Source organism: Anopheles coustani, chromosome 3 (genome assembly GCF_943734705.1).
Source record: "Anopheles coustani chromosome 3, idAnoCousDA_361_x.2, whole genome shotgun sequence".
In the NCBI taxonomy this organism is placed as follows: Eukaryota; Metazoa; Arthropoda; class Insecta; order Diptera; family Culicidae; genus Anopheles; species Anopheles coustani.
In genome coordinates, this window is record NC_071288.1 from 25,871,765 (window position 1) to 25,898,966 (window position 27,202).

The 27,202-nt window shown below is 47.0% G+C and overlaps 3 protein-coding genes across 4 annotated transcripts in view; 1 reads left to right on the plus strand and 2 right to left on the minus strand.

The window, feature by feature from the left end:
* Positions 1-11,325: 11,325 nt before the first annotated feature.
* LOC131272505 (proton-coupled folate transporter) lies at positions 11,326-14,258 on the plus strand. 2 transcript variants are annotated; one of them, XM_058274258.1, is made up of 5 exons: positions 11,355-11,439; positions 11,961-12,076; positions 12,150-12,383; positions 12,466-13,892; positions 13,958-14,258. In XM_058274258.1, exons 3-5 carry the CDS (start codon positions 12,351-12,353, stop codon positions 14,088-14,090), a joined length of 1,593 nt encoding a protein of 530 aa, XP_058130241.1. In that variant the 5' UTR covers positions 11,355-11,439; positions 11,961-12,076; positions 12,150-12,350; the 3' UTR covers positions 14,091-14,258. The 2 variants fall into 2 exon arrangements, with proteins under 2 accessions (XP_058130240.1, XP_058130241.1); XM_058274257.1 differs by lacking the exon at positions 11,961-12,076 and having other exon boundaries at positions 11,326-11,439.
* On the minus strand, positions 14,252-16,535 carry LOC131272503 (SET and MYND domain-containing protein 4). Its single transcript, XM_058274254.1, has 4 exons — positions 15,977-16,535; positions 15,549-15,912; positions 14,566-15,487; positions 14,252-14,490 (listed from the first exon to the last, which is right to left on the minus strand). Exons 1-4 carry the CDS (start codon positions 16,533-16,535, stop codon positions 14,341-14,343), a joined length of 1,995 nt encoding a protein of 664 aa, XP_058130237.1. The 3' UTR covers positions 14,252-14,340.
* A 1,954-nt stretch (positions 16,536-18,489) lies between these two features.
* LOC131258586 (adenylate cyclase type 6) overlaps positions 18,490-27,202 on the minus strand; it is a 43,232-nt gene continuing 34,519 nt past the window's right edge. Inside the window, exons 7-17 of the mRNA XM_058259938.1 lie at positions 25,382-25,804; positions 24,585-24,744; positions 23,693-24,511; positions 23,292-23,623; positions 23,132-23,216; positions 22,952-23,068; positions 21,913-21,993; positions 21,615-21,772; positions 19,246-19,486; positions 18,819-19,170; positions 18,490-18,749 (exon numbers count right to left, since the gene is read on the minus strand). Of these exons, the coding sequence (XP_058115921.1) occupies positions 18,490-18,749; positions 18,819-19,170; positions 19,246-19,486; positions 21,615-21,772; positions 21,913-21,993; positions 22,952-23,068; positions 23,132-23,216; positions 23,292-23,623; positions 23,693-24,511; positions 24,585-24,744; positions 25,382-25,804 (3,028 nt within the window). The remainder of the gene's footprint in view (positions 18,750-18,818; positions 19,171-19,245; positions 19,487-21,614; positions 21,773-21,912; positions 21,994-22,951; positions 23,069-23,131; positions 23,217-23,291; positions 23,624-23,692; positions 24,512-24,584; positions 24,745-25,381; positions 25,805-27,202) is intronic.

Below are 27,202 nucleotides of genomic sequence, written 5' to 3' on the forward strand. Positions count from 1 at the left end.
ACATTTTAAATTTCAAATGAAAAATGTTAAATTTGAAAAATACATCTCTTCCTGTACGAGAAGGCGAAATACTGTGCATATATCTTTAAAAAAAAATTAAACATAATGCTTCAAGTAAATCACATATTTTAACAGGTTTTACTTCATTTAAACCTTAATCAATTTCTTTTGATAATTATCAATCTTCAAATCTACCTCCAAGATAGCCAATTAATACCGTCCAAAACTAACTTAACAGCCCAAAGGTTTACGAGCGCAAACAAATCATCTTCATTTGTGTTCCGTTGGTTGATAACTTTTCGTCGGCTTCAATTGATAATTATAGCGAGAAATGATTTGAAATGGAGCGCTGACAAATGGTTGACAGAAAAAAATTTACACCACCCTGGGCAATAATAGACGAAGATTCCTCCGTACAAAATAAACCCAACGTCAGGTACGGCAATAGCGAGGAAAACATTTTCCCCCACTGATACCCGTGACTGACCGTGAGCGGGCGTGCTGTATCTTAATTTTATTTGACAGCTCGCTCGACCACGATTGGGCTGGCGAAGAAATTTGTTTGAGAAAACCACCCTCCCTCCCCAAACTGGTGGGTGGTAATTAAACAAACAATGAGACCGATCGTGGGAGGAACGTTTCCTTCCCGGGAAGAGAAAATTACTACCCGTGCCGGTGTGCCCAGTGGGACAATTTTCCCTTTTTGTCAACAAATGTCCATGGAATGGACCCGAACCCGAAATTACAACTGGCCGACCGTTCAGCCTCCCCCTAACAAGATCGTTAAACGATCGCGCGCTTGAGGCTTTTGTGTTGAAAGTTCTCAAATTCATCATCATCTACAGGCAAGCGTCCATGTTTCGGAGAGGAGGGCAGAAAAAGTGAAAAACATAACTCGCCCGCCAGCAGACGAAATGGATGGAAATTTTTCGGTGAAAAGTTCGCGGTAGAAAGTAAACTTTCCCACGCCGCCGCCACCGCACGCCTGGGACACGCCGGACACGACAGACGTCGATTTAAATCTCGAGGGTGACGAATTTCGTTTTCATCCTCCGCTGCCGGTTGTGACGTTCCCGAAAGCGCCGGAGAATGAAAGTGAACGAGAAGAATGCTCGGTCGGTGGTTGATGATTCGCCTGACTGACGTTTATGCTAAACAGGTTGGAGCGGCGAGTCGGAATCGAAGGCAGCTTGCAGCTTATGGTTTTGTAAACACAGGTTTGTCTTGCTCGGGAACTATTTCGTGGTTTCCTAACCCTTAAAACATTTAGGATTATGTTTTTAAATATTATTATAAATGAAGATCGTTTCTTTTACGAATTGTGTTTGGTTAGAGACACTTGTTGATCATAAGCATGTAACATTTAAAAACAATCATAACACTCAAAATGGTTTTAACTGACATCTACCACGCAGGAAAGGGTTAAATAGTTATTTTCACGTCTAACAAGTTTTCTTGATTGTAAGGCTAATGCTAACGAATTCCACGTCAAGCATGTCACGGATTTGCAGATGGCCTCCGAGCGCCCTTTTTCCCTCCGATGCTCTCGGGTCGAGTTCGTCGCCTTGTCGATCGTTGATGTCACACATGTAAAAACCCATCTAGCGTGAACTTAAGCCTCGAAAGGGGCATAAAGCGAAGGTAGGTTTGATGGAAGAAATATTTTATTTCCTACGATCTGCATTTCCGTGCGCGAAGGTGCACTCTGGCGATGGGAACCGAGCGAAGCGGATGGAACCCCCCATTTCGGGCGCGTTGCGTTGCCGGAAGCTCTGCCGAGGACCTGCAGAGCTGGCCGCGTAGCCTACCGGAATGTGTGCCTTACGGTAAACGAACGGTGCGCGCCGCTGGGTATTGCACAATCGTGCACCTCGCGCCGATTAGCTCCGGCGAGGCGAGAATTAAGGTCACCACCCTTTGGGCTGGCTGCGTTTCGTTGCCTTCGAGAATCAGCCCCATCCATCTTCGTGCCTTCCCGCTCCGGCCACCAAACCGGGCCCGCCGACTGGGTGCTAGCGGTTTTTTCAACGCTCGTGGTCAGAAGTGAGTTATCCAATTACCGAATCTCCATCAATTCTCGCCCCAACCGCGGCGGCGCACGACAGCCTGCAGGGCCCGTCAAGCCCACGGGGGAGGCCCCGAATGGCCGGAGGATGGAGAACCCGGAAAACGTTTCCAACGCCGTCGTCGTCGTCGGCGCTGGCTCTCGGCCCGGCGGGATGCTGCACACCCGATACTGCCCGACTGCCCTTAATTCGGACGTTCATTTAGGCGATCGTTTTCATCCCGGATTCTTACGGAAAACCTGCGGAAGTGGTTTCGGAAGCTGCTGCAGTACAGTGCTGGGCAAGAAAAGGGCGAGCTGGGGGGGGGGGGGGGGGAAAATATTAAATTAAGGATCAAATATGGTACTAGAGTATGTTGATAAAAATAATTGAACCCATCCTTTTTATGTGTGTAATATAAACAAATGCTAAAAGCAATATAGTTTGACCATCATGATTTGATGAAAAGAATTTTTAATTGGACTCACTTTTTGTCAGACACTGTTCCACACATTCCAATGAATGTTTCCTCTCCTTTCGTAGTTCAACGTCGTTATTTTTCAGCCTGGTATCTCGTAGACATTATCTAACTCCAGACGGGAGCTATTAGGTAAGCGAGCCAACCGGACTCCAACGCAGGTGCTAAAGCGAAAAGGGAAGCGCCCGAAAATTAACCTAATGATGATGTAATATGGAAGCCGAAAATTGGTTCTCCCCTGTGCGGCCCTCAAGAATGCGCCCCGGGAATGCCTCGTACGGAACATGCGTGAACATGCGTGTAACTATTTGCTACATTTAGCTTAGTTAGTTACACCGGCCCGGGCGGAAGTGCTCCCGTGAATGGGCGCGATCTACCGGACGCCGGAGCGGGAAAACCCCCCCCTTAATCCCGTGCGATGGGTGCCGTGAAAGTTCTCGGACGCCTGAAGAATGCGTCCGCTTTGCGTTTGTCATGGTTTTTCGGGATGCTGCCGTGGAGAATGATGCTGCCGCTGGAACGTAAAAACTAATTAGGTTGCGCCATCATCACCGTCATCGGCGTCATCGGGGAGGCAGGCGGGTGCTGGCCTAGCACAAAAGCAGTGGACAGCCCCCCCCGGGCACCCGAAAGCGATCTTTCATCGGGGTGGAAAGTATGGCGCACTGCTAACGTTTCTTTTGAAAATGAGTGTAGCTGGTTTTGTTTTTCACGAATGAACAATGAGGCTGCCGTTTTACCTGAAGTGTTAAAATTATCGGATTGCGATTGAGCTTTCATTTTTTACTTTTTGTTTGAAATATAACCACTGGATAGTGAAACAGTTATACGAAATTTAAGATACATTAATGATTTGTTTCACATTTTAAAATCATGCTTAGAACTTACAAAAACCCGTCCAAAAAATAAGAGTAGAAACTAGCAGTTTCGTAAAAAAGAATACTGCGCTAAAATGCAATAGATAATTGAGCTCTTGACGATGACGAAAAAGAAAATAGAAGAAAAGGATAAAAGTTTTATACACTCGTCTGAATGCCTTGCAATTTCAGTAAATCCAGATAAAAAGTTGGAGTATCTCAACCGTGCGTTTACATCAGTGAACATCGATCATAAGTCGTGTCATTAAGGTCTGGCGCACGTGACCCTCGTCGATTTGAAAGACGGGATAGCTAAAAGAAAGAAAGAAAGAAAGAAAGAAAGACTGAGAGGTAAAAAAAAGATTATGACTCGTAAATTATCATCCTCGAAAGAGGGGCGAAATTCTTCACCACGATGGTTGTGATTGCCACGTAAAGGTCGGAGGTCGCGTGGAAGATTCGGAAGTTCGCTTGAAGCATCCTCAATGGATGCCTTCTCGTAGAAGATACCTTTGCAGGCGAAAGTTCCTCCCTGCTCGATGGCGAGGGAGGGAAGGGGGGAAGGGAGTGAAAAAGTGAAACCCGCCTAAGTCCCGCGCTCCCTAATGAGCGGTTCGGTGTCCGATGCGCCAAATCAACACCGCCGGCCATCGCAAGCGCCACCTGTCGGTCGAAAGGTTAATGCCGGGACCTCACTCCGAACGAAGCTGGGTGCTGATGAGCGCTCGATGGCGTATCGCTGGACTCGCTGGTGATAAAATCTGCAAACGACCGGCTCTTCAGGTGTCGTGGAGAAGGCTGAAAAGCCAAACAAAAACGATTGGCAAATCACAAACGCCACTGGCGAAACAAGCATCACCCTCTTGAGCCCTTTTTTTCCTGCGAGCTGATACCCAACGTCTGATAGGATCGTTCGCCGATGGTGAAGATCAACCTGACTGTGGCTAGGGTGTGTATGCACACTTGGGAGCACACCGGTAATTTAAGACCCCTTGGCGTCGTAAAACTCCTGTGCGCTCCGGAGGACGTGATCGTAGATCCTCGCCGTACCACCGAAGCACAAACGGTTCCGTCGATTCACGCTCGTAAATCCTAACGACACTTGACTGGTGCGCTTCACTTCGCACTTCACCGTGATCCGGCCGGCCAATAGAGACGTTGCTCGATGGAACTGGGTTGGCCGATGAAACCGACACACTATCGGATGGCATGGACTTTGGACAGAAAAAGGTCCTACTGACAGTCCCTCCGGAAGCCATTCCCCGTGATCCGTTCCATTTCGCAGGGAAACGAAGACTGCTTGGCTTCCTGCTCTCTTTTGGGAATCACCAAAGACGGTTGTTTAAGCCTCACAAAACGACACGTGATCGACGGAACCGTAGAATTATAGGGCATTTGGATGCGAGTGCCCTCAAGGGAAGTTCAACGCTGTACGCGGTAATACGGAAGCATGTCGACGTCGTACATGAAAAGTAAACTGCTGAAAGCTTCACCAGATCTCAGCTTCAACTCGGTCATAGCCGTTGCAGTCCCGCGTTGAATTTAGTTCGAAAACAGTGAAGCTTATAGAAAGTTAATTTTCTTTTAAATACCACCTTTTTAAGGACCAATTTGTAAGGTGTGTGATTTATTTATTGCATCCACCTGTCAGCAGGCCCGTTTCCATTGGTAACCAAACCTACTACACGCACTATAAATTTAAAATATCACCTACTTTCTTGTCATCGGGTACCATTTTCACATGAATTCCCCGGCAGACTTTTCCCCCGGACATGTCCGTTCCATATTCCTCCCACATTGCGGGCCGTAAATCTCTTCCCAATAATCGCTTTCCACTTCAATTGGCACGTTGCGATGCAAAGGCGGCCTGTCTCACACGGACCACGGCGAACCGAGCGCGTTCCCGAGCGACAAGTGCTAGCTTGCTACGTTTTCTACGTGTTCCATTCGCCCACGAAAGATAACCACCAAGATTCGCGTCCACCGGCTTTCAGCGAAGGTGTACTGATGATCTTATTTTATCGCTGTTTTAAATTGGCCATGTCGCGAACGTCGATATCGCTGCGAGAGTGGAGGTAGGCTGGGAGAATGTCTGAACCCGGTTTTGTTTTGCTCTCTAGTGTGGGTGAAAGCGAAAGGAAAAGCTCACACGGGCGCCTCGCACGGCGCGGTGGGTGGATGGAAATTTAATTCGCTAATTGTCGTAATAAATTGTCGCAATCGCGGGTGGATGTGTCGTTGTCGTGCGAGGTTCGTGTCCTTATCCTCTATGCCCTCGCAATGTTTCTCTTCACAACAAACCGTGTCATTGATTTTGATTGCGCCGGGTTTCCGCGTGGGCCCTTAGCCGATGATGTGTGGCCCAGTTCGGGTCTGGTGTTGAATCGCTTTTCCGGTTTGGTCCGGCTGGTTTGGACGGTGCGGAAAAGGGTGGAAAATTGTCCCCCAGCATGCGAGAGGAGGCTCTGTTTGACAGTGAAAAGAGACCCCGATCGAACCCGTTTTCTCGGACCCACCTGCTTCAAAAGTGATAGCTCTATTCGATCGTTCCCTTATCGGCTGGTTGCGTTCAATGAACTGATTATTTACGGGAGCCAAACCGGGAACGGAGGTCGGGCCGTTCGGGAGGCTGGTTAATCCAGTTGGAGTTAACGCCGCACGTGCTCTTTTCCTTCCTTCGGCACACGGGCCCATTCGAAGGCCGAAGCCTATCGAATTAGGCCACAATTCATGACTCCCGGCTTTCGAAGACGCTTTAAATAAATCGAGCTCCGTCGAAGCGGCGGAAACTTTTGCCCGCATTAAAAGAACAACCGGGAAGCTGGGAAGGCCGACGGAGGAAATCGATCGGAAAAGAAACAATCGGAGGAAAGGGGAGACCCTCCTAGGCGTGGCGCGCGACAGGTGGGTTGGAAAATTTGCACCTTTCAGTGGGCAAATTGTCTTTTTCCGCTTTGCGGCTGACAGCGCGAGTGGATCTTTTGAAAAGCGAAATGGGTTGACGTAGGTATCGAAGCGAAAAAAAAAGGAAACGAGTCAAAAAAGATTCCTTGTCTACGCCAAACCGAAAGGAAAACATACGGAAAAATGAACGCGAATTCCATGCGAACGCGAGCTGCACAAAACGGAGGTTCCAATGGAATGCAAATTATCCTCCAACGGAGGTCGGTCGAATTTCATCCTGTCGCACTGAGCAGAGTGGTTAACTCCTTTTATTTTTCTCCCGAGCGGCTGCATGTCAACCGTGACATTCCCACGTCCGGCCGATACCGGTCCGTTTTTCCTAATGTGCTTTTTTCATCTTTTTCACTGCGCACATGTTTTGTTGTTTTACACTCTGGTAGATTTGTCGCCTGATTGGACAGGAAAAGTGGTAAGGTAAGGAGGGAAAAACCTTTTAGGGAAAATGTCAACCAGAGGCTGAGCTTTGACCACCACGAAAGGAGTTGAGTGACGCAAAAATGAATCATTTGTTAGGGTGCCGTATCTTGCTGGAGGGTTTTAATATTGCGTTTCTTTGGATTTATTCTATGTTTCGTTCGAAATAAAACTAAATGCAATTTTTTTTAATACAATTAAAAAACAATTTGTAAATTGAGCTGTAATTGTCGACACGTATTTAAATAGGGCTACATTTGTTAAAGTGAATAAACTACTTTTCTGTTAACAAATAGTTGTATTGTTTAAAAAAAACCTACATTTCATCCCTACATTTAACTATTTAAAAATACTGGAGGATTAAAAAAAAAATGGCTTATGATGGGTTGCAACCAGCTTCTCTACTTTGTTCTCAACTTTCTCGTTCATGTTATTATGTACAAATTATAACAATTGCTTATTATCGTCGAACAAAAACTCACGAAAAAGTAGGAAAAAAAAAAGACGAAAGTAGATCAATGTGATTTATTCAAATGTATTACTTTTCTTAAGCCACCACGCCGAGCTGCTGGCCTGCCATTTGCATTTGATTTTACTTTTATTTTGTGCTATTTTTTGATACACCGGACCGGCGAAGAATTCCCGCCGTGGCTTGCCGGTGATGAACCCGTAGCCGTAAACATGACCCTTACTATGTTTCACCCGGCACCACCGGTTGGCCACCGTCACCACCACCACCACCGGAGCAAATGGATGCAAATAATCGCTGAACTTAACCCCTAGCGCCGAAACGGGAAAAGGGAGGGAAAATGCATCGTCGCAACGGATGCAGCGTGACAATGGGAGCGCCACCGTGGGACAAAGTCTTCGTGCTCGTGTTGCCCGCCCGGTGCCGGGTGTGGGGGGAAGGGAATGGAAAGCGAGGCGCAGAAGCCGACGCTGGCACCGCGGTGTCAATGTCAAAGGTAGCGAAAACGAGGCTAGGGAAAGATTCCCTGGCGAAAAAAAAAAAACAAACGGTTCGGTGGCGTCGTATTCGTTTGCCACTCTTTCTGATAGGCAAATAATGACGAACGTTAAGCGAAGCAAAATCCTCTATCGCTCCCGATGGCCTAATGAACCAACCGAGCGCGCGTTGGCCCTTTCCCGGGACGCTGGGACGACCGACGGAGCGGTTAATGATTTCAATGTCACCTGGATTTGGGCCACAGCTCTTCGCGCAAGGTGAACGCGATCGGTCTCGTGCGGAGCGGAGTGCAAAATTGTCCATTTCGTTTCGCCTCGCGCGGCCTCCCGGGGCCGAATCGTTGTTTCGGAATGGACTTCAAAGCGCTGGCGTTAGGGTCGGGCCGGGAGGGTAGGCGAAATGGGTCCCCATTTGCCTACCGAACAATTATATGTTGCCCCGCGAAAGCGCACTAATGAAGACATTGCTCGACCCCCATTGTGCCGCCTCGGCGCGGTGGGATCCACATGCCGTACGGCGTCTTCCGGATCGGTTTGGTTTTTGCATGCACGCTGGTTGGGTCTAGTTTTTTTGTGCCATTTCAATAGTTTGGCACACGTCGGCCAATCGGATGCAGCGTCGTGAGAGGCTGGGATGAATTTATTACAATGATTCGACACAACGATGCTGTGCAGTGCAGTGAGTGCACCCTTCCTTATCGTTAGGAAGATGGTTTGCGATAACGAGCGGGAGCTTCGATTTTTAACAAGATTTTGAACAAACGGCATCATGTGCGATACAAAATTTTAAACCTCCTTAACTGTTCAAAAATAAATATCCCTTTACTTAACAAAAGGTTAATTTATGGTATAACCCATGCAACATTGATTCAATTTAATATCACATACTTTAATCCAAAATGTGCGCATATTTCGGTTTGTTTGGTGTATATTGAGAAGTGACTTGCAAATAACTTATTGTTTAATATCTTTAATTAGTATCAAAGAATCTAACATGAATATTTTTGTAAAATGATTTCTATATTTGTTCTGCTTCTGTGTTCTTTTTTCGGAGTCTTTGACCAAGTAATGAAATTAAAAACACATTTTTAAAGACAACATAAAAAATTCTACCCGAATATCTTACGCATTTTGCTTTAAATTACATATGTTGCTTTCGTGGGGTATGTTTTTCACACACAATTTATTTTCCGTATTTCTAAAATAAAACAACAAATAAACAGACAAAAACATTTTTGTTACTAAACGGAATATGTTTTGATCTAGATTTGAGACATTATAAAGTTGTTACCTTGCAAAAGCTCCAATTAAGATAATCACCGCAAATCGATCTCCATCGGACTCCGACCGGGCAAACACTTGCTACATTGACCTGACCTCCCACATCTAATGAGCCTCCGGCAATCGCAACTATTTTTGCGCCAAGTCGACCCCAAAAATGCGCCAATTAACCGCACTGGAATGGTCCAAAATAGAGTTTACAAAAGCGCACCGACACCAAATGTGGCCGGGTAATACGAGATTAACCTCGCATCGGTCCCGGGCGTCGATGAACGATCAATTTGTATGCCAAAAACAGTACCAGTGAACCAGAGACACCGACACACACCGCCGACGCGCAAGTGCGCAAGGTGCCAAATGCTGTAGCATATGAAGAGCATCAAAGAGGCCAAAGAGCCAACCGGTGAGGGTGGAAACCGCTGGGCTCGGGATTCGGGTGGCACAGAAAGGGGAACGCGCGCGCGCGCGCCCGCAACCGCGCCAAAGCGGAAGGAAATAGGTTAATGTTTCGTGGCTCGAACACGCGAGAAGAGCTCGAACCTGCTTTTGCTGGCGCTCGGAACAGCTGGAAGAACTCTCGCCGCGAGGGAGGGTGTGGATTAAAAGAAAATACACAACCCCCAAGTGGATGATCGAGCACTCCTCCATCTGGTGCGCCTTCTTACTCATACCCACCCTCCGCCTCGATCGCCTCGAGTACCAATCAATTAAATCCACCACCCGCCTGCATCATCGCAAGAGCCTCGGCGAAGGAGTGCATCGCCGTGAAGACGAGAGTCTCCAAGTCGACGAGATCAGGGATTCACGGTGCATGAGTGTGTTTGTGTGCTGCTAGAGCGTTCGGTAACTGTTCCCGATTTGATTCCACTCGAGGCACCCGGAATTTGGGAAAAGAGCCCGGGAAATAACTACCAACGTTTCCCGACCCGATGCGGCCTGGCGCTTGTGGGTTCGGTAAAATTGGGTAATCATAAAAGCGCCATGCACAGCCCCTTCCCACTGGGAGGTGTTCCTGCACTCGAGGTACCCATTTTCGATGATAATTACGGATGAGCGCAGTTCACAATTCAAGGCCGGGCACGGACGGCGGATTGCTGATTATCCACCTGTCCCGACGTCCCACACCCGTGGGTTCCACCCATTATGCTCGGGTTTTATGCTGCGGCCGGGTGCTGGGAGTAGAACGCTAGCAGCATCGAGGGCCGTATGGTTATGTTAATTTTTTTTTCTACCCCGCCGAATCTTCGCCGCCACCGTGTGCCAGTTACATGACAAATGATGCTTCGGAAACGATTATGTTCCCGGTGTACGGGAAGGGATGGCCGGGTGTGTATGTTGGTCAAGGGTGAAAATGGATGAAGAAACCGGTGCTTGAATATTCTCGGGAAACAATCAAACGCGTATCAACGGGTTGGTTGCAATGGTTTTCGACTGACCTTAAAAACAAAAAAACAATAAACTACTGACCTCGATATAATTTATCGATATTTTATATCCTTAGATAATAGGTCAAACATGCCAATATCATTGAATGCACTTATGTTGGAATATGCTTATGCTTTCAAAATAGCCCAAAATTCCATTGACCTGAGTGCAATTTCAATTGGGAGTATAAAAAGATCACAAATACTTCTAAATATTTTACATTATTCACAACCAAACAGTAAAAATGGTTGTGAATAATTTTAAAGTCCTTAAAAACATGTGATTCTGCCACAGCCTATACTCAAAATAACATATTGTAAAGAACCACACATTTTCTTGTAGTGCGTTGCAGTTTGGAATTTGAAAAAGGGTTATAGAGTTAAAAAATGTTATAGAAGGTATTAAAATAAGCAAGCGGTTCATTCACAGATTGTTTACAGAAGATCAGATCTTAAAGAAGCGTATAAAAATGGGTTTATACTCCATTTGTAGTTGGTTCGCAATGATTTTTTATTTTGTTCTGCTTGCCAAACATGTCAATCCAACTTTCGCAAGTCAATTTAAAACTTAAACGCCTTTTTGTATGCAACAGTACGAGCACACTCCTAGATGACGAATCGGTAATTTGACCCTGAAACACGAACCGGTATTTATAGAAGTCATAGAAATCAGATGAGTTTCAGAATTTCTCAAAACTAGCAGAAATAGACCAAGTCGTGTTACAAAAATGTTTTCTCTTAAAAAGTCCTTACATTTGAGAGGACACATGTACAAATCGGTTAGGCGGCTAAACAGCTACTTACAATTCGGCTATTTATGCCTTTTCAACCGGCAAAGATGCGTCTTTTTTCATTTTTTTGTCTAAATGTTACGAAACCGGTCGTTGTTTGCGATCTCGTCAGTTCATCTGCAGCTTTGCGCGTTCGAAGTGTGCTATTTTACTGTGGTAGAATCCAGGATATTTTAGAGAAGACCCCTCCGCTCCGCTGTCTTGCTTATCTTGATAACGGTGAGTTTCCGAAGGTGCAATTCATAACTTATCAAAAATACGCTACCAAATTCCACTGGCAAGCCAAAACAATGCTAATTAATCGCAACAAAGTAGGCTCCCGGTAGATAATTGAAGCGAAGGTTGTTCCGACCCTTGAGAAATAATAGCTCTTGAGGTGGCTGTTTGTGCAAGTAATTATATTGATTTAGATAGGACCGGCTTGCATCAAGTGGAGTGCATTAAACTGCAAAATTAGCGCAAAACATTGTAGCCGCCTTTTTCAACGTGAAGTGCGCGTGCGTGTAAAAAAAAACCAAAACAAACTTTTGACAGATGCTGCACGTGCAAAACACGTGTTAACGCTGGTCCACGAACCACAACAACTTGTGTTGTCTTATCGCTTGTGGTGAAACGAATTATATATTGTAATGAAAAGTGGTTCAAACAAACGTTACTATGTCGCCTATAGTACTGATGTCGATTTCATCTCCTCGTTATCTGCTTTTCTACGCCCCACAATCGAATGGCCGATCGAGCAGCTATCGGAGGATTCAATCAGCGTTCTTGTCGTCAGAAGCCGGTTATCTTCTCACTCCGAGTCCGTATGAATGCGTCTCTGCAGCATCACCGCAGCTAACGGCGTCAATTAGAGATTGTAACCTCAGCTTCCACCAACACCTTCCTTTGTATGTGAATCAACTTTGATAGCACTATCTGTTTGCTTCTAGCTTCTCGTGTGAACGTGGATGTCCGTGCTGGAAGATGCTAAAGGGCCACCACCACCATCGCGTGTGATACAATTATCATCGAATGCCGACGATCCTCGCCCACGGTCGCAAGTCGAGGCATGTCCGGTAGTCGGCCGCGAACCGTCGTGCTGATTGAACCTCCAGACTGCGTCGCTTTCCGGCATCTCCTGCGTAGCTGCAATGTCGTCGACGGCTACGGACGAAAATGCTAAGGTAAGCAAGTTTAACCTGAGCGCCACGATCGCGTTGCACCATCGGAAATGTTTATTTATGCCTCATGGTGTTCCCATTCCAGCGGTCGACCAACGGCGAGCTCAGCAATCATGCGGTTGGACCTACGGAGCCGGGTCGGAGTAACAGCGTTGCTACGGAGAACTCGACACCGGAATGCGCGCCGCAACCGGCCGAGCGATGGTATCAGAAGATCTCCGTCGAACCTTCGATGTTCCTGTACATGATGGCGTTCATGCTGACCTCGGTCGTTGAGCAGGCTTTTTTCCTCTACAAAGCGTGCACCGTTGACCATGGGTACTCGCACGAGATTTGCCTAAATATCGAACAGTACCAGGATATAAAGAAACAGGTCCAGGTGACAACCTCGACGTTCCATCAGTGGAACAACATCGCCATGTATGTTGTACCGATTGTGCTAGCACTTTTTCTTGGTGCTTGGTCGGATCGACGTGGTCGGAAGCTACCACTCATTCTCGGGCTTACCGGAAAGTTGATCTACTCTCTCATGATCGTGGTAAACACGCGCATGCCATCGTGGCCAGTTGAGTACATCATCTACACCGCGACGATCCCGAGTGTTCTCACCGGAGCCGACATTGCCATCTTTGCCTCCTGTTTTGCATACATCTCCGACATTACGACGGTCGAGGAGCGCACATTACGCATCACCATCCTCGATGCGACCTACCTGAGCACGATGCCAATCGGAGTCGCCCTCGGCAATGTGATCTTTAACCACACGGGAAAGTCTTACACGATCATGTTCGCCATCAACGCATCGTTACTCGCCTGCTCAATCCTCTACTCGATTGTGCGTCTAAAGTCACGCACAACCGAGCGCCAGTGTTCGATCCGGGAGCTACCTTGGTACCGGATGCCGCTGGATTTCTTCGACCGCCAGCATGTGGTACGGTCAGTTAGCACGTTCCTGCGCAAACGAACGATGCACCGCCGGACCTACCTGTACCTGCTGATGGTGGCGATGTCCTTCTACACGTTCCAGCGGGACGAAAAGCCAAAGATGTACCTCTACACCCAGCTGCGCTTCAACTGGGACACGGATCTGTACAGCTATTTCAAAACGTACCAATCGGCCGCGTACGTGGTGATGATGTTTCTCGGCGTCCCGTTGTTCACCAAGGTGCTCGGTTTGAAGGACACCCTGATCATCATGATCGGAGCGTTGGCGCATGCCAGTGCGCGGTTCGTTTACATCTTCGCCGAGGTTGGCTGGGTGCTGTACATCGGTGCAACGATCTCCAGCGTGGGCCCCGTTGTGGCACCGGTTCTTCGGTCGATGATTTCCAAAATGGTTCCCACCAACGAGCGTGGAATAATATTCTCCTTCCTTTCCGTGTTCGATAACGCCGTTCCCCTGTTCAGTGGGGTGCTGTATACGCAGGTTTACAACTCTTCGATCAATACGTACCCCCAGGCGATTTTCCTTCTCACCATGGGCACCCAAATGGTGGTGTTCTTCATTGCACTGTAAGTTTTCGACCTAAACATTCAACGATGACTCTTATTAAATCTTATCAATGTCTTTTTTTCAGCGCGATTCACTTCTCACTTCGTGGTCGAGCACTGGAAGAGTGTACTCCGGTCGAAAAACCACCCGGCACGGGACTGATCGACGAAGCGAAGGCTCCAGCGATCGATGATGAAGCACCCAGTGTTGCTCATTAATTCGTTCCTTCATTCAACAAAGAGCGCACCTTCCTTCGGGTGGTTCCATTCCGTGATAAAGTGTTAGTTTTATTGTAAAACGAAAGCCAATCATCCTACAGTGCTTTGAAAGCAACCCTAAAATAGATTAGTATACGCCAACACGCCGATGTCTTTGGTTGGTTTTATAATCACACCTTATTTTCTCTCTTTCTCTCTCTCTCTCTGCCTCGTAAAATTGATGAACATCAATAGACGAAGACATAGACGTTCAGTAATGGTTGACGTTGCCCTTGTCGGCAAGACAGGACCGAAGGGCCTCCTGCGCGATGTGGGTTGCCTTGTGTGGTGGGACGGCCACCTGGGAGAAGATGGTGATACCTTTCTTCAGCAGTTCGATCGCTTGATCGACCTGTTCGTTCTGAAAGTTCGAATGTAAATCGTTAAAATTCGAACTAGTTCCACTTCAATTGTATGTCATTGTAGGCCGTCTTACCGCCATCATTTCCGCTGCGGTCACATACAGCTGATCGCATGCTTCCACCATTTTGACGCTCGCTTCCAGATGGACCTGCGTCTTACACTTGCTGCACTTTGGATTGCGCTGCGACGGCTTGCCCGGATACGGCAGTACGTTACCACAGTTCCCATTGGGGCAGAGCAGCCGTGGCTTATCGGTCAGTTTGTCCATCTGGGGCCAATCTTCGATGCACGCCTTGCACTCACACTTGAACCAGTACCGCGAGCGGAGATTGCGTTGCCGCACCGCTTTCGGTTGACGCAGGAAGTGTGGTCCATAGTTTTCCGGCACCAGTTCACCGCGCGGAATCGTTCGGGCCGTATGGAAAATGATCGACGTACCGAGGAACGTGCGCAGCACTCCGGTGCGGCACTCGTGGTTAAACATGGACGCCGCCCGGTAGATACCGACCCCGAGGTAAAGCACCTTGGCCGTATCGAACCGATGTTCGCCCGTGACACGTGTTTCGTAGATTTCGTGTGCGTTGAACTGCAGCGACTGGAGCGCACCGAGCAAGATCGCACCGACTTGTAACTCGAGCGGGTTCGGTTCGGGCGATTCGGTCGTTCGTCGGCCAAAGAATTCGGCCTTCTGAAGGCACCGGAGTAGGAAGGTGGTCATGAGGGTACGCTTGAAGTGGTCCTCTGGGTCGCGACGCTCCGTATGCTTGCAGAGCGTGTCCAACAGCGATTGACCCGCTTCGATGGCCTTCTGTGGAGTGCCAGCTTGGGTGACAATACGCAGCGCTATAAAGCACAAAATCGACATACCGGAACCGATCATCATATCGAGATACTGGCACTCGAATCGGTGGTACGTGGCGCACGCCTTGTCCCGACAGGCAACGGAACAGAATGCTACACCGCAGCATTCCGAACACGCCACCGGGGCAATTAACCTTAAATAAGAAAAAGTCCGTTACATTCCTTTCACCACGATCTTCACTCTTGGACGTTTACCTCGCAAAGCAGGCGTAACAGTGTGATCCGAAAAACTTGGGATACAAACACGCAGCCTCGGCCGGTTCGGCGACAATTGGTTCCCCGGGACCAATATCTTCAGCCGCTATCACGTACCGTCCGCGTGGATCTTCTTGCGCTCCGACGAGCTTTAGCTTCGTACTGCAACCCTTCAGCTCGACGTTCTCACCTGCGCCGGCCAGCGCCGGAAGAGAACGGTCCTGCTCCACCGTTGGAGTTTCCTTTTTCAGAACCCGCAGATCCTCCATGTCTTCCTTTAACCTTCCGAGTGCATAATCGTTGTGGCCGGAGAGTTGATGGAACAGTTTCGCCGCAACCTCCGCACGACCATCCTCACCGCAGACTGAAAGAGAAAGGTTGACGTTCGATGAGAAACGCATTCTGTGCATGGCCTGCTTGATTCGTACGAGCGTAACACTTAGCGACGCGTAAATAGTATTCGGCGTTCTGCTTCACCGGAAGACCACACTTGACCGCCAGCTGTAGATCCTGCTGGGCCCGCTTGCCATCCAGCATGCGAATAAATACCTCCGCCCGTGTCCACAAGGCGAGTGCCAGCGTTAGCCCTTTGTCGATAAACTTATCGACGCCTTGAGCCGGTGCACGCATCACCGCCTGGCAGGCCATCATGAGCGCCTGCTGGAACTTATTCTCTCCCAGCAGCTTCATCGCCTGCTCACGCCGTTGCCACGAGAACCGGGCATCCTTGGCGCGGAACACGGGCTGCACGTGCTCTAGCGTACCGAGCACCTCGTAAGCGACCACCGGATCGTCGTAAACCACCCGCAGCTTCTCGGCATCGGTTGGTAGCCGCTGGTACACCTCTGTCAGCCAGTTCGCATTTTTTCCGGTGAAGTTTTCCGCCACCGACGCGTAGAACACGTTGAAGAAGCCCTCCTTCTGCGACTGCAGCGTTTTCTCGTTGCACAGTGACGTAAAGGCGGGATCGTTGTCGATCGTGGCCATCTTCTTTTGCGGTATCTAACGGGCCGGGATACAAAACTAGAGCTCAAAAACGCGGTCAAAACTCCAACACAGTTCGCTGCCCGCTCGAGACTGATTGGAGGCGGCCGGTCGGAGAATTGAGAAATAGAAATGCAACCTAAATTTAGAACCCTTCTGCCCCCGGCGCATTTGAGCGAGCGAAAGCGGGGTGTGACCGGCGCAGGCGCAACCTACGCCATAGGTTGTTTACAATGTTTCAACCACGTGAAAACGCGGTTCGTACAATAAAACATACTTTCTTTCATCACTTCAATACCAAACCCACACACAAACTTCACGTTTTCACCAGATAAGTTCCTTTATTTTCCACGCTCAAATGTGGACTTAAATGTTTTTTTCTTGATCCCTCTCCCTCTCTCTCTCCATGCTTCCGCCATCGCTCTTTTCCTATATGATTTGTGTTGTTTGTGTCTATTCATCGAATTAAATTCCATCCAGAGGTTTTTTTTTATTAACATTATTTGTTCATCTTTGGTTTCATAGTAGTACAATGCTATCGATTCGTGTTTGTATAGTTCTTCTGTTTTTCCCTTTTGCTTCAATATGCACCTCGCCGTGTAATACGTTCCAGTGGTAATCATAATATTAATAATGTATTTAAATATGTTCTCACTATGCTTGTTGCCTCCGGTGAGGCCGCTCGTACGCTCAAGATCGACTCGAGTCGGTCGGACATTCTCCTGTATCATCGTGGAGGGAAACACGGCGTGGGGGAGGTAAGTACATGTAATTTACAAACATCCATAGAGGTGTGTAAAAGCTGTATAAGTTGTTCGTTTTGCAAGCGATTATTTTCAGTTGTGTTTCGTTTCGTTTGACTTTCGTATTATGTTTCTTACTATTGTAACCGAGTGGGATTTTAGTTTGTTTGCGCACCCAACGGTCAGTACTTTGGCTATGTAATGAGATTTCGGAAAAAAAATATTCAGCTCTGGTTTTTCTTAGGTTTATAGATCAACTACAACAACAACACAAAATCGAAGAGATCTATTCCGACAGCACGCCCATCGGTGAAAACCATTTGGTATTGGGCCATTGAATGTTAGGAGGATCACGTTCGAAAGTTTTAAAAAATGATGAGATTCTAAGGTATAAACATGTTTCCAAAAATATATCTTCAGTTTCGTGACGTTTTGCATAGCTACTCTTTTTTATCCTCTGTTCTACTCCATTACTCCCCATTTGCCTTTCTCGTAACCGTGCTCATGTTCCCATTCCATTTTAATCCAAGTCTTTCATGTCTGCAACATTCTTTTTAACATGCTATTGGTCAGTGACAGTGTAATTGACTACCCTATGCCCTTTTTAAACTTTCTGTGTACAGTAAACAGTATCACGGGACAGTAATAACAGTCATTCTAACAATTTCCCTCGACGGCGATGGGAATGGAAGCATACCAATAAATGATTCGTTAGTTTGATTGTTGAGTGTTTCCATGGGGAAAACGGCTGAACGGTCTTGCTTTGTGGCTTTCCTTTTCCTTCACTGCTTTGGAAAGATTTGCCCGAGCTCGCTACGAGTTCGGAAATACATACATCGGTTTGTTGTACAGATCAAATATAATACTGATACGATTGGTTGGTTCGATTGTTTCTGGTAGTTCTGCACGGTAACAGGTAGATTTGATTTGTGGTTCAGTAAGTGCGTTCTTCTACTGGGATGGTTCCGTAAATCAACGGAAAAATGGGACATGAAGCCCAGGGTAACAGGGAGCCAGGTATAGTGGGAACATTTACTAACATTTAGAGCCAGAGACCATCTTTGGTTGTGAGCGCGAACGGGACTTGCGGGTTGTGTGTTCTGATATGTTCGGTTTGGAACTTGAAGTTTACCCTACCCTTAGGGAATACGTTAGAACTCAGTTAGGCTTCTACGGCCCGGAAACCGAAGTGGGTCTTTTATTCTTTCTACGGTCTAGTTGTTCTGCTCCTTGGCCAAGCCTGGCATCAGATAGGTGATCATCGTACCCTTGCCTTTAACGTTAACCGTACCACGGCACGTCAGGTTGTAGTCCTTATCCTTCACGATCTGGTAGACATCCTCCGTGACCTGGATGTGGTCCATCAGGCCGGTCGAATCCATCCGCGAGGCTACATTTACCGCGTTGCCCCAGATATCGTACTGCGGTTTCCGGGTGCCGATCACTCCTGCCACCACCGGCCCGATGTTGATTCCTGTGGATAAGAGAGAAAACACATATTGTAAAGGGAGCTCTCACAAAACTGGACTTCCGAACTCCTCACCGATGCGCATGCGAAAGTTGTTAAAGGAATGTTCGTTGACATCCGTTATCTTCTTGAACAGCTCGAGCGCGTAGTCCATCATGGCGACCACGTGCTGGAAGTCGTTCTTGTCGCCCCGGTTCGCCGTCAACCCGGACGCGGCCATGTACGTCGAGCCGGTCGTCTTGATCTTCTCCACGTACCGGAACTGCTCGAGTGCCAGCAGCTCGTCGAAGTCGACGATGATTTCGTTCAGCAGGCGCAAACACTCGACCCCCTCGTTGTTGCCCTCGAGCTCGATGTAGAACTCGGAGAAGTTCGGTATCGAGGCGAACATCACGCACACCGTGTCGCACTGCTCGTGGTAGATCTCCTACAACAAAACGCAAAATACACCAAAGATTAAGTTGTGCCCTGCGTTTTCAAGTGTTCAACCCGGACACCGTACCTCGATGTTTTTCTCGCGCATCAGGAAATGGTCGGCCACGTGCACCGGCAGGATGTTGGCCAGCAGCTTCCGGTTGTACGCCTGCAGGTGCTCCATGTCCTCCTTCTCCTCGGTGGCCTGCAGCTTCCAGATGAAGTCGAGCCGGCGCGTGATCTCCGTCTGCTGGCTGTGCATGATCTGTCCGATCACGAACACCACCAGGAACGCGACGTCGATCAGAAATCGTTCCGTCGTTAGAAACCTGTAACGATCGAGCAAGGTGTTCCCCCATTCAGGTTAATTTAATTTCACTCTACAACAACCACTAAATGATGTTTGAATTTCGAACAACAGTAAGACCGTTTAAGCACGTTCATAATCGTACCATAATCGGTGGACTTCTTCCATCAGATTGTTTTAATTCGTTACAACGGGAATGCAGCTCATAAACACTCCATCGTACAACACTATCCCTCACTTCCGGTTCCATTCCCAGCATCCAGTTTTACCCGTTGTGTACGTGCGCAGAATACACCACGGCATCGTGGAAAGTGGAAAATAAATAAAGCAAACAAAAAAACCACACACGCCACGTATCGTCGTATGAAAATCCAACTTTTCAGCTTGGGCTGGTTCGCTGTTTCGCTGTGGTCGGCCAGTTGCGGTTTAGTAATTAGTGAATGATGAGCAGATTTCCCGTAAAACTTTCATCGTCATCGTTAGGTGGCAAAGCACTGTGGATGCGTATGGTCGGTCCATTCTGTGTTGCGGTTATCCCTGGACAACCTGGACCCAAGAAGCGAAAAGGTTCGACCATTTCGGGCGACAGTTCACCTTCCACCAGTTTCCGGACCTAATTAATGCTAACGAACCGCATCGCTATCGGTTGTGGGGACATTTTTGTGGACGCGATGAGGTGAATGTTTTAATCCCTTGAGCCTTTAAGATTGCATTCCACTCCAGTGGTTGGACTAATGGTCTAAATTAGGCAGGCTTTCATGCGCGGTTGGGGATTTGAAAATGGATGATTTGTGGATTTTATGTTAATTTTCACCCAAAAAACAAACCGATCTTCGGTTTACCTATTCTTCTCCGATCCATAGCAAGATATTTTTCGAAAACAAAACTAACACGAGAGCATTAGAAGCACACGCTAGGAAGGTATCTTTCTCACTTTCCACTTCGACGCTTCTTTATGCTCCGATGAAAGCCCTTACAATCGAATTTTCCCACTTTGGCATGATTATCTTCGGAAAACTGTTAATCAACTTACTTGCTCCCATCATCTCTTCCTCTCTTCGGCGACGATGAGCAGGAGAAAAAAGTGGTAAAAAAAGCGGACCAAAACAAACCCAACACAAACTCTCCCGACGGAAACGAAGGAATTAATGAATCACTTCCGATACCGTTCGATGGCTTAAACTTTTGTTCGAGTGATTAACAAGCTAAAAGGTGAATTTTAAGGGCAATTTTTCACCCTCGGAGCGAATGGAACGAAGCTGGAGGGTGAAAGGAGGCGAACCGATCACAGGCTCCACCGACACTTTCAGCGCCGGCCGGAAGGAAAGCTGGGCGAATTGCGCGATTGGTGGCCGGATTGTTGGTCACCGGGGCGGAAGAAATGGTTGATAAATCCTCATTATGTAGCAGCAGGTCGAAAAGTTTTTAATCCATCGGACGGACGGATGCGATGGGCCGCCCCGGGGAAGTACCGGGAGGAAACGGGTGGGACCTTCACGGCCTGCTGGTTGTAGATGTTTGCCAAGTTTTCGCAGCCGTCTTTGCAAAAGTGCCAATAAATTGATCGGTTCAACGTTGATTACTACCGAGGTGAACTTTTCACGACCAGTCCTGGACGGACGATAAACTTGATAATCGCACCCGGTAAGGCCGGAAGCAGCTTGTTGCGGATTATGTTCTTTTTCCGATTAAATTGTGTACTTTCACTTTGTGTTTGATTTGTGATGTTTAAATGGTGCATAATTTCTGGAGAAACTAAAAGTAATTCAAGCACCTTGAATATTTATAAATGGTTCCATTTTGTTACTTTCCCAACAATCATCGATGTCCAGGAAAAACCTTTTTCCCTGTTTTCAGTGTTGAAAAGTAAAATAAATCCGTCACTCAACCTTTCTCCAAGTTCTGCCCCAGGTAAACCACACCATTTACTCGATTTGAATTAATTATGTGTGCTTCAATTGGGGTTTGCAACACGTCACTCATTTCCGCTCGATTGGACAGAATCAATTTCCGTTTCCCCGAAATTGTATGGCAAGGGTGATTTCCAGTTACTCTTTAAACAATTCATACACCTAAGTGGTCAACCGTACATTTCCCTCAAAAAACCCCCAGGGTCGTTGTAACGAACGCTCGAGATCGATTGAACTTACCATGGTTCGCAGTGACGCTCGAAGATGAGGGCCAGGACGACGACCGACACGACGTACAGGACGAGTATGGTAATCAGCAGAAGCATTTTGAATAAAATTTTAATAAACTGATGCACCGCACAGGTCAGTAAGGCAAGCAAGGTAAGCAATAGTAGAATCTGCAACCGGACCGGAAGGGGGAAAAGGAGAAGAAAAAAAAGCGGTAAATCTTGCAGTGTTGGTTAGAATGGATGACTATATGGCCGAACCGCAAATCTGCAGGGATTACGCCGAGTGGACGACACGAGAGTGCACTTACATTGATAATTTTCGACTCCTTACAATTACTAGGCCGGACAAGCGGATACTCGTCGTAAAGCGAAAGGTACAAAATAAAAGTCTGAAAGAGAAGTGAGATATGGTTAGCCGTTCATTATTGGGTAGACAATGTTGAACACTTAAAAACCGGATAATCTTTAAAAAAAAGTTTGCATCTAAGCTGCTAAAGATATGAATCTTAACAGCAGTCTTTGCAACTTTTCGTTTAAATGAATATCCCAACAAGACACTTGAAAAGGCTACATTTGTGGTGAAAGCAATGGGAATAAGTAAACGAAGAATGGATACAATACAATGACGATATGGTTAGAAGAAGCTACTACATATTAAAACAATAAGTTTTGTTTGATAAACTGTTCGCTTTACAATTCCGGATTCGAAATAAAGACTATTTTCACTCGATTTCCATAAAGCAGGGGTCGTCAAAGTCTGGCCCGCCAGCTAATTTTATTGAAAACATGGCGAAACAAAATATGTTTCACAATATTCAAATTTCTTGAAGCTTAGCTATTTTTAATAACTGAGAGTAAGTCAGAAAATCATTGATACGGTAACATAATTTGAGTAAATGATTTAGTTGAATAATATAAAATAAATTTATTTAGAGTATGATAAACGAACTATGTGTTGAAAAAGTACTTATTTAAACAAAAATATGTACCCAAGTTTACGATGGCAGTTGAACTTTGAAATATTTTATATTATGTTTATGCTTCTTTTCGGAGAAGAAAATTGATACTCCATTTAAAAAGGGTTTAATATAAAAAAATTTAACATTCAAAACATGAAAACATCGTTTAAGATAGCTAGCCCGCGGTTTTAGATTTTGATTCTTCATTTAGCTCTTTTCTGGAAACGTGGGCCAACCCCTGCCATAAAAGGGAGAAAAGGTGTAGGAAATCCCCTACGAAGTTTCGTGTCTTCGGGGAAGAAGATAAGCAACGATTGTCCGGATTTTTAAGTATCCCACTTTTATTGTGTCGGGATGTTTAAACTACTAACGCCTATACCGCGCTTACCAGTTTGTAGTACGATAAACATATCACAGTAATGACGACGCAGAGCGATATCACTTGAGCTAGCTCACGGTGGCCGTGAATTTTTTGTGACAGTGCACGAAAGAAGGTGGAAATTTTCTGTAATTCATAAAAAAATACCATCAGATACCAACACTACTTCCTGCCTGCCAAGTGGCATACCATATCTTCTCGGGTGAACACCGGAACGCAGGACACCAGAAGCGTGAGCGTAAGGAACCCGTACACCCAGTAGCTGTAATGATCCCTGAAGGAGCCGAAAGCAGTTTTCAATAAACGTTCTCCTTCGACTTCGGCGAGACATCGCTCGCTCGTTACTTACATCGAAAACACCAGCACCTGGATGGACATGATGCCGAAGAAGATGATCAGGCTGCAGTAGAAGTACACGTTCAGCATCGGGTCCGGCTCGAGGCAGTACTTCCGCTCGATGTCGTCCTTGATGAACGTCAGGTGGAACCGCTTGCAGTGATCGAGCCGGAGCCGGTCGATGCTGCGGGCGTCGATCGCCTTGATCAGATACTCGTTCACCTCCTCCTCGGTGCTCTTCGGTTCGGTCTTGTCGTTGAAGCCCATCTTCGACCAGTGGCCCATCATGCGGAGCTCTTTGGAGACGTTCCCATTGACCGACGATGACTGCTTCGACATCGTGTGCTAGCGAAAGAAGGACAACATAGCCGGATATTGCAATTGCAGATAAAGGAAGCATTAGCGTTTACCTACCGGTCGGTAGGAAGCATCCTTCGGCACGATGAGATACGTCTGGATCTGGTGGTCCTTCAGGTAACTGTTTCGGTCCGCCCCGCGCCCCTCCTCGACGTCGTAGTGATCCCCGAGGCATCGGAGCGTTTCCTTCGTGATGTGCACCCGGCCCGGTACGCCTCCACTCTCCATGTAGTTCGCGAGCGTCACATCGTTCGACCACACATCGAACTGCCACTTGCGCAACCCCAGCACCCCGCAATGCACCCGCCCCGTGTGGATGCCGACGCGCATGTTCACGTTCACCGCCATCACCTCACGCACGAGCGCGATCGCGTCGATCATGTCTAGGCCCATCTCCACCGCACACAGGGCATGATCCGGCCGAGCCTCGGGCAGACCGGACACGCAGTAGTAGCAATCGCCCAGCAGCTTGATGCGCAGACAGTGATGCTCCTGCGCCAGCCGGTCGAAGCGCGCGAACAGCTCGTTCAGCAGACGCACCAGCTCCTCGGCCGTACACTGGTCGCTCAGACTGGTGAAGCCGCAGATGTCCGCGAACAGGATGCTCACGTTCTCGTGCCGCTGGATGTAGATCTTGTGGAACTGGGCCTCCCGTGGCTGCCCGGCGATGTCGTTCTTCATCTCCATGGCCACGTGACGCGGGAGCACGGACAGGAGCAGCTGCTCCTGCTTCTGGTTCTCACGCTGGATCTTCAGGCGCGCCTCCACGCACTGGCGCGTCTCCATGAACGCCTTGCGCTGGGACTTCTCCTTCGGCCAGTGCAGCAGGATGCCGGTCGCGTTCGTGCACGCCAACGTTATTAGATCGCAGTAAAGCTGCACAGGGAGAACGCGAGAGATCAGACAACCCTTCCCGGGAGAACTACCTTCAGCTTGACGCGATACTTACCACGTCCGTGTCGTCGGATTCGTTCATGTAGAACATCAGCACGATGTGCGAGATGGAAAGAAGACTGCCGCCGACGACGGCCTCCCGTAGTCGAATCGGAAGCATCGTGTAGATAATATAGATGGCGATTACCGTACATCCACCGGAAGAGGTGAATTTTCTACGAAAACAAGAAAACTTTCGTTTTAGTTCGTGGAGCAAATTCAAGCTAAATTTAGTCATGTGCATTCAGCAAAAGCTAAATAATGTTTTTTACACGCTTTCTGTATCAAATATTAAAAAGTTTTTGAACTGCTTGCAAAGGAAGTTCAAACTTATCCGATTGTTATGATCATTCATTGTGTAGTGCTGTTTTGAGCTTTATCATAGAGATAGAATAACAGTAAACAATCTGTTTATGTAACAGATTTTTCACCAGTCTACATGCTTTTTTGAGTTTGTGAAAAACTATTTTTCTTTGAAGTTTCATAAAATATATGTGTTTTCAAATTATTCTGAAATTTAATCATTTTTAATTCCAATTTATTCCTTCTTCTAACAATAGATTTTTCTTGATCCTGATTCGTGAAATTCTTCATAACGGCAGAATATTGATTTGAAATAATGAAAGTGTTAATTTATGTTTTTTTAAATCTTCTTTCCCTTTGTCGACATACTTTTCATGTGTGTTTTTGTTTGGGAACTGAAAAAACGATTAATTATCCCTCAAAGCACTATTGTTTCCATTCACTCCAGTGATGTCCCTCGTTAAAAGAAGCGACAGTTAGCCACCTTCCCGCGGGACACGCAGCACTTACTTGGCCGACGTGGTGAAGCTGAAGCAAACGTCCAGCACGAGCAGCGTCACCATGATGACGTACGACACCTGGAACAGGTAGATCTCGTTGATGCGCTGCTTGTACAGGCACATCAGCAGCAGCGCGTAGACGGTCGCACAAACGCCCAGCACGATGATCTGGGTCATGTTGTCCTTCAGCAGCGTGAAGTAGTCTCGATTGCAGAGCGGAATCTCGCCGTCCTCCGAGTACTCGCTGCTGACGTTGGCGGGCGGCTGCTGGGACGTCGTCACGGGGCTACCGGACGGCTGGCTTCCGTCCTGTACGATTTCGCCTTCCGGCACCGACGACGACGACGATGTCCGCTGCCCACTATCGGATGACGGGCTGTCAGCGACACTTTCTGCCATGCTGCCTTGGTCTTCGGCGTCGACGTTGTTGTTTCTAATGGCCGATTGCGGGAGGCAGTTGGGAAGGAGCGCCAGAAAGTAAAGAAAAGAAGATTAAAAATAGCGGTTTCGACGCTCCGGTCCCTAATGGCTCCGGAGCAGCTTTAAATGGCTACCGATTCGAAACAAAAAAAAGTTACGCGAGGTAAAACTCCGGAACTCATCGCCAGTTCACTAGATCCAGTTCTTTGTTTTCATTTTCAGTACATGCTTTCTCCACTAATGGACAAGCTCAAGGAAAATGAAAGATTTTGATGCTTTCTTCTCTGGAAAATTTGTTGCAATACCAAACAACAGCAATCTGTTAATGTTTTTATCGTTTTTCTCAGAGAGAATATTTCTTGCCGATGTCTGGAATACGAAGTAAGAATGAAATAATAGCATTAATTTATGAATCCATCGCTATAGAAGCAATTCCGAGAGCTTTGCATCTCCATTATAACTTCGACAGTAAGTGTCAATAATAACTACGAACAAACTTAACTGTTTTTAGAAAGTGGTGCAACATAATTTTAAGATTTCCTTCATCCGTTTTCTTATGCTGACCACAAAGGGAAGGACCATTTCTCTTGAGAAGCCTCTGGAGGATGTGTAGGTGTGTCACCGTTTATCATGATTAATTATGCCAATTTTGGTCATAATTTTCGATGGCATGACCCTTGAAGACGTCAGCTCACCGGAGAAGGGAGAAGACACTTGCGAACCGGTTAACGACACGCCCGCTTAGTCTCCGTGGCATCTATTCCAGGACTCGGGCACCTAAGTGTGTGTGCGTGTGGTCGTGGCGTGAGTGTATTAGAATATCCTCGAAAAGTATCCTAATCGCGTTAATTAAGACTAACCCACCGAGACAGTGGATGATTTGTGGTGAAGCGGTAGCATTGGGATGGTGTAGAAAGGGAGCTTTATGCTTCTGGAAAGATAATCAGTATTTATTCGCCAGCGGTCCCATTCCTAACCGCTTGGGAAGCATATTTTACTTCCATGAGAGGCAAAGGTTCGCCTACATTTACCTTTTTTTCCCAAAACCCGTCCTCTTCAAGGACATCGAACGGCACGGGTATTTGTGATCAACAGAAGTTGAGTTTCAATTCCAATCAATGTCATCCCAAGGGTTCGTACTCTCATCCTTAGGTTCATTTTTCTTTCACTACTCGTTTAAATTAAAAAAAGCGGTTCAGTGTTTCGGTTTCGTAGAGCAGAATTTGATACTCTGTTCATTAATCATTTTGCTAATATTGTTCATCTTCCCAGCTGATATGGAGCGAAAAGCCTTTTCATGGTTTCAACAAAGATGATTTATGTAGTTGGAAAATTTGTTGGGCGAACTTTTTCTGTTATTAAAAAAAAAACTGATCCCATTGGAATAAGAATAACCTTCTAGGTGTGCATG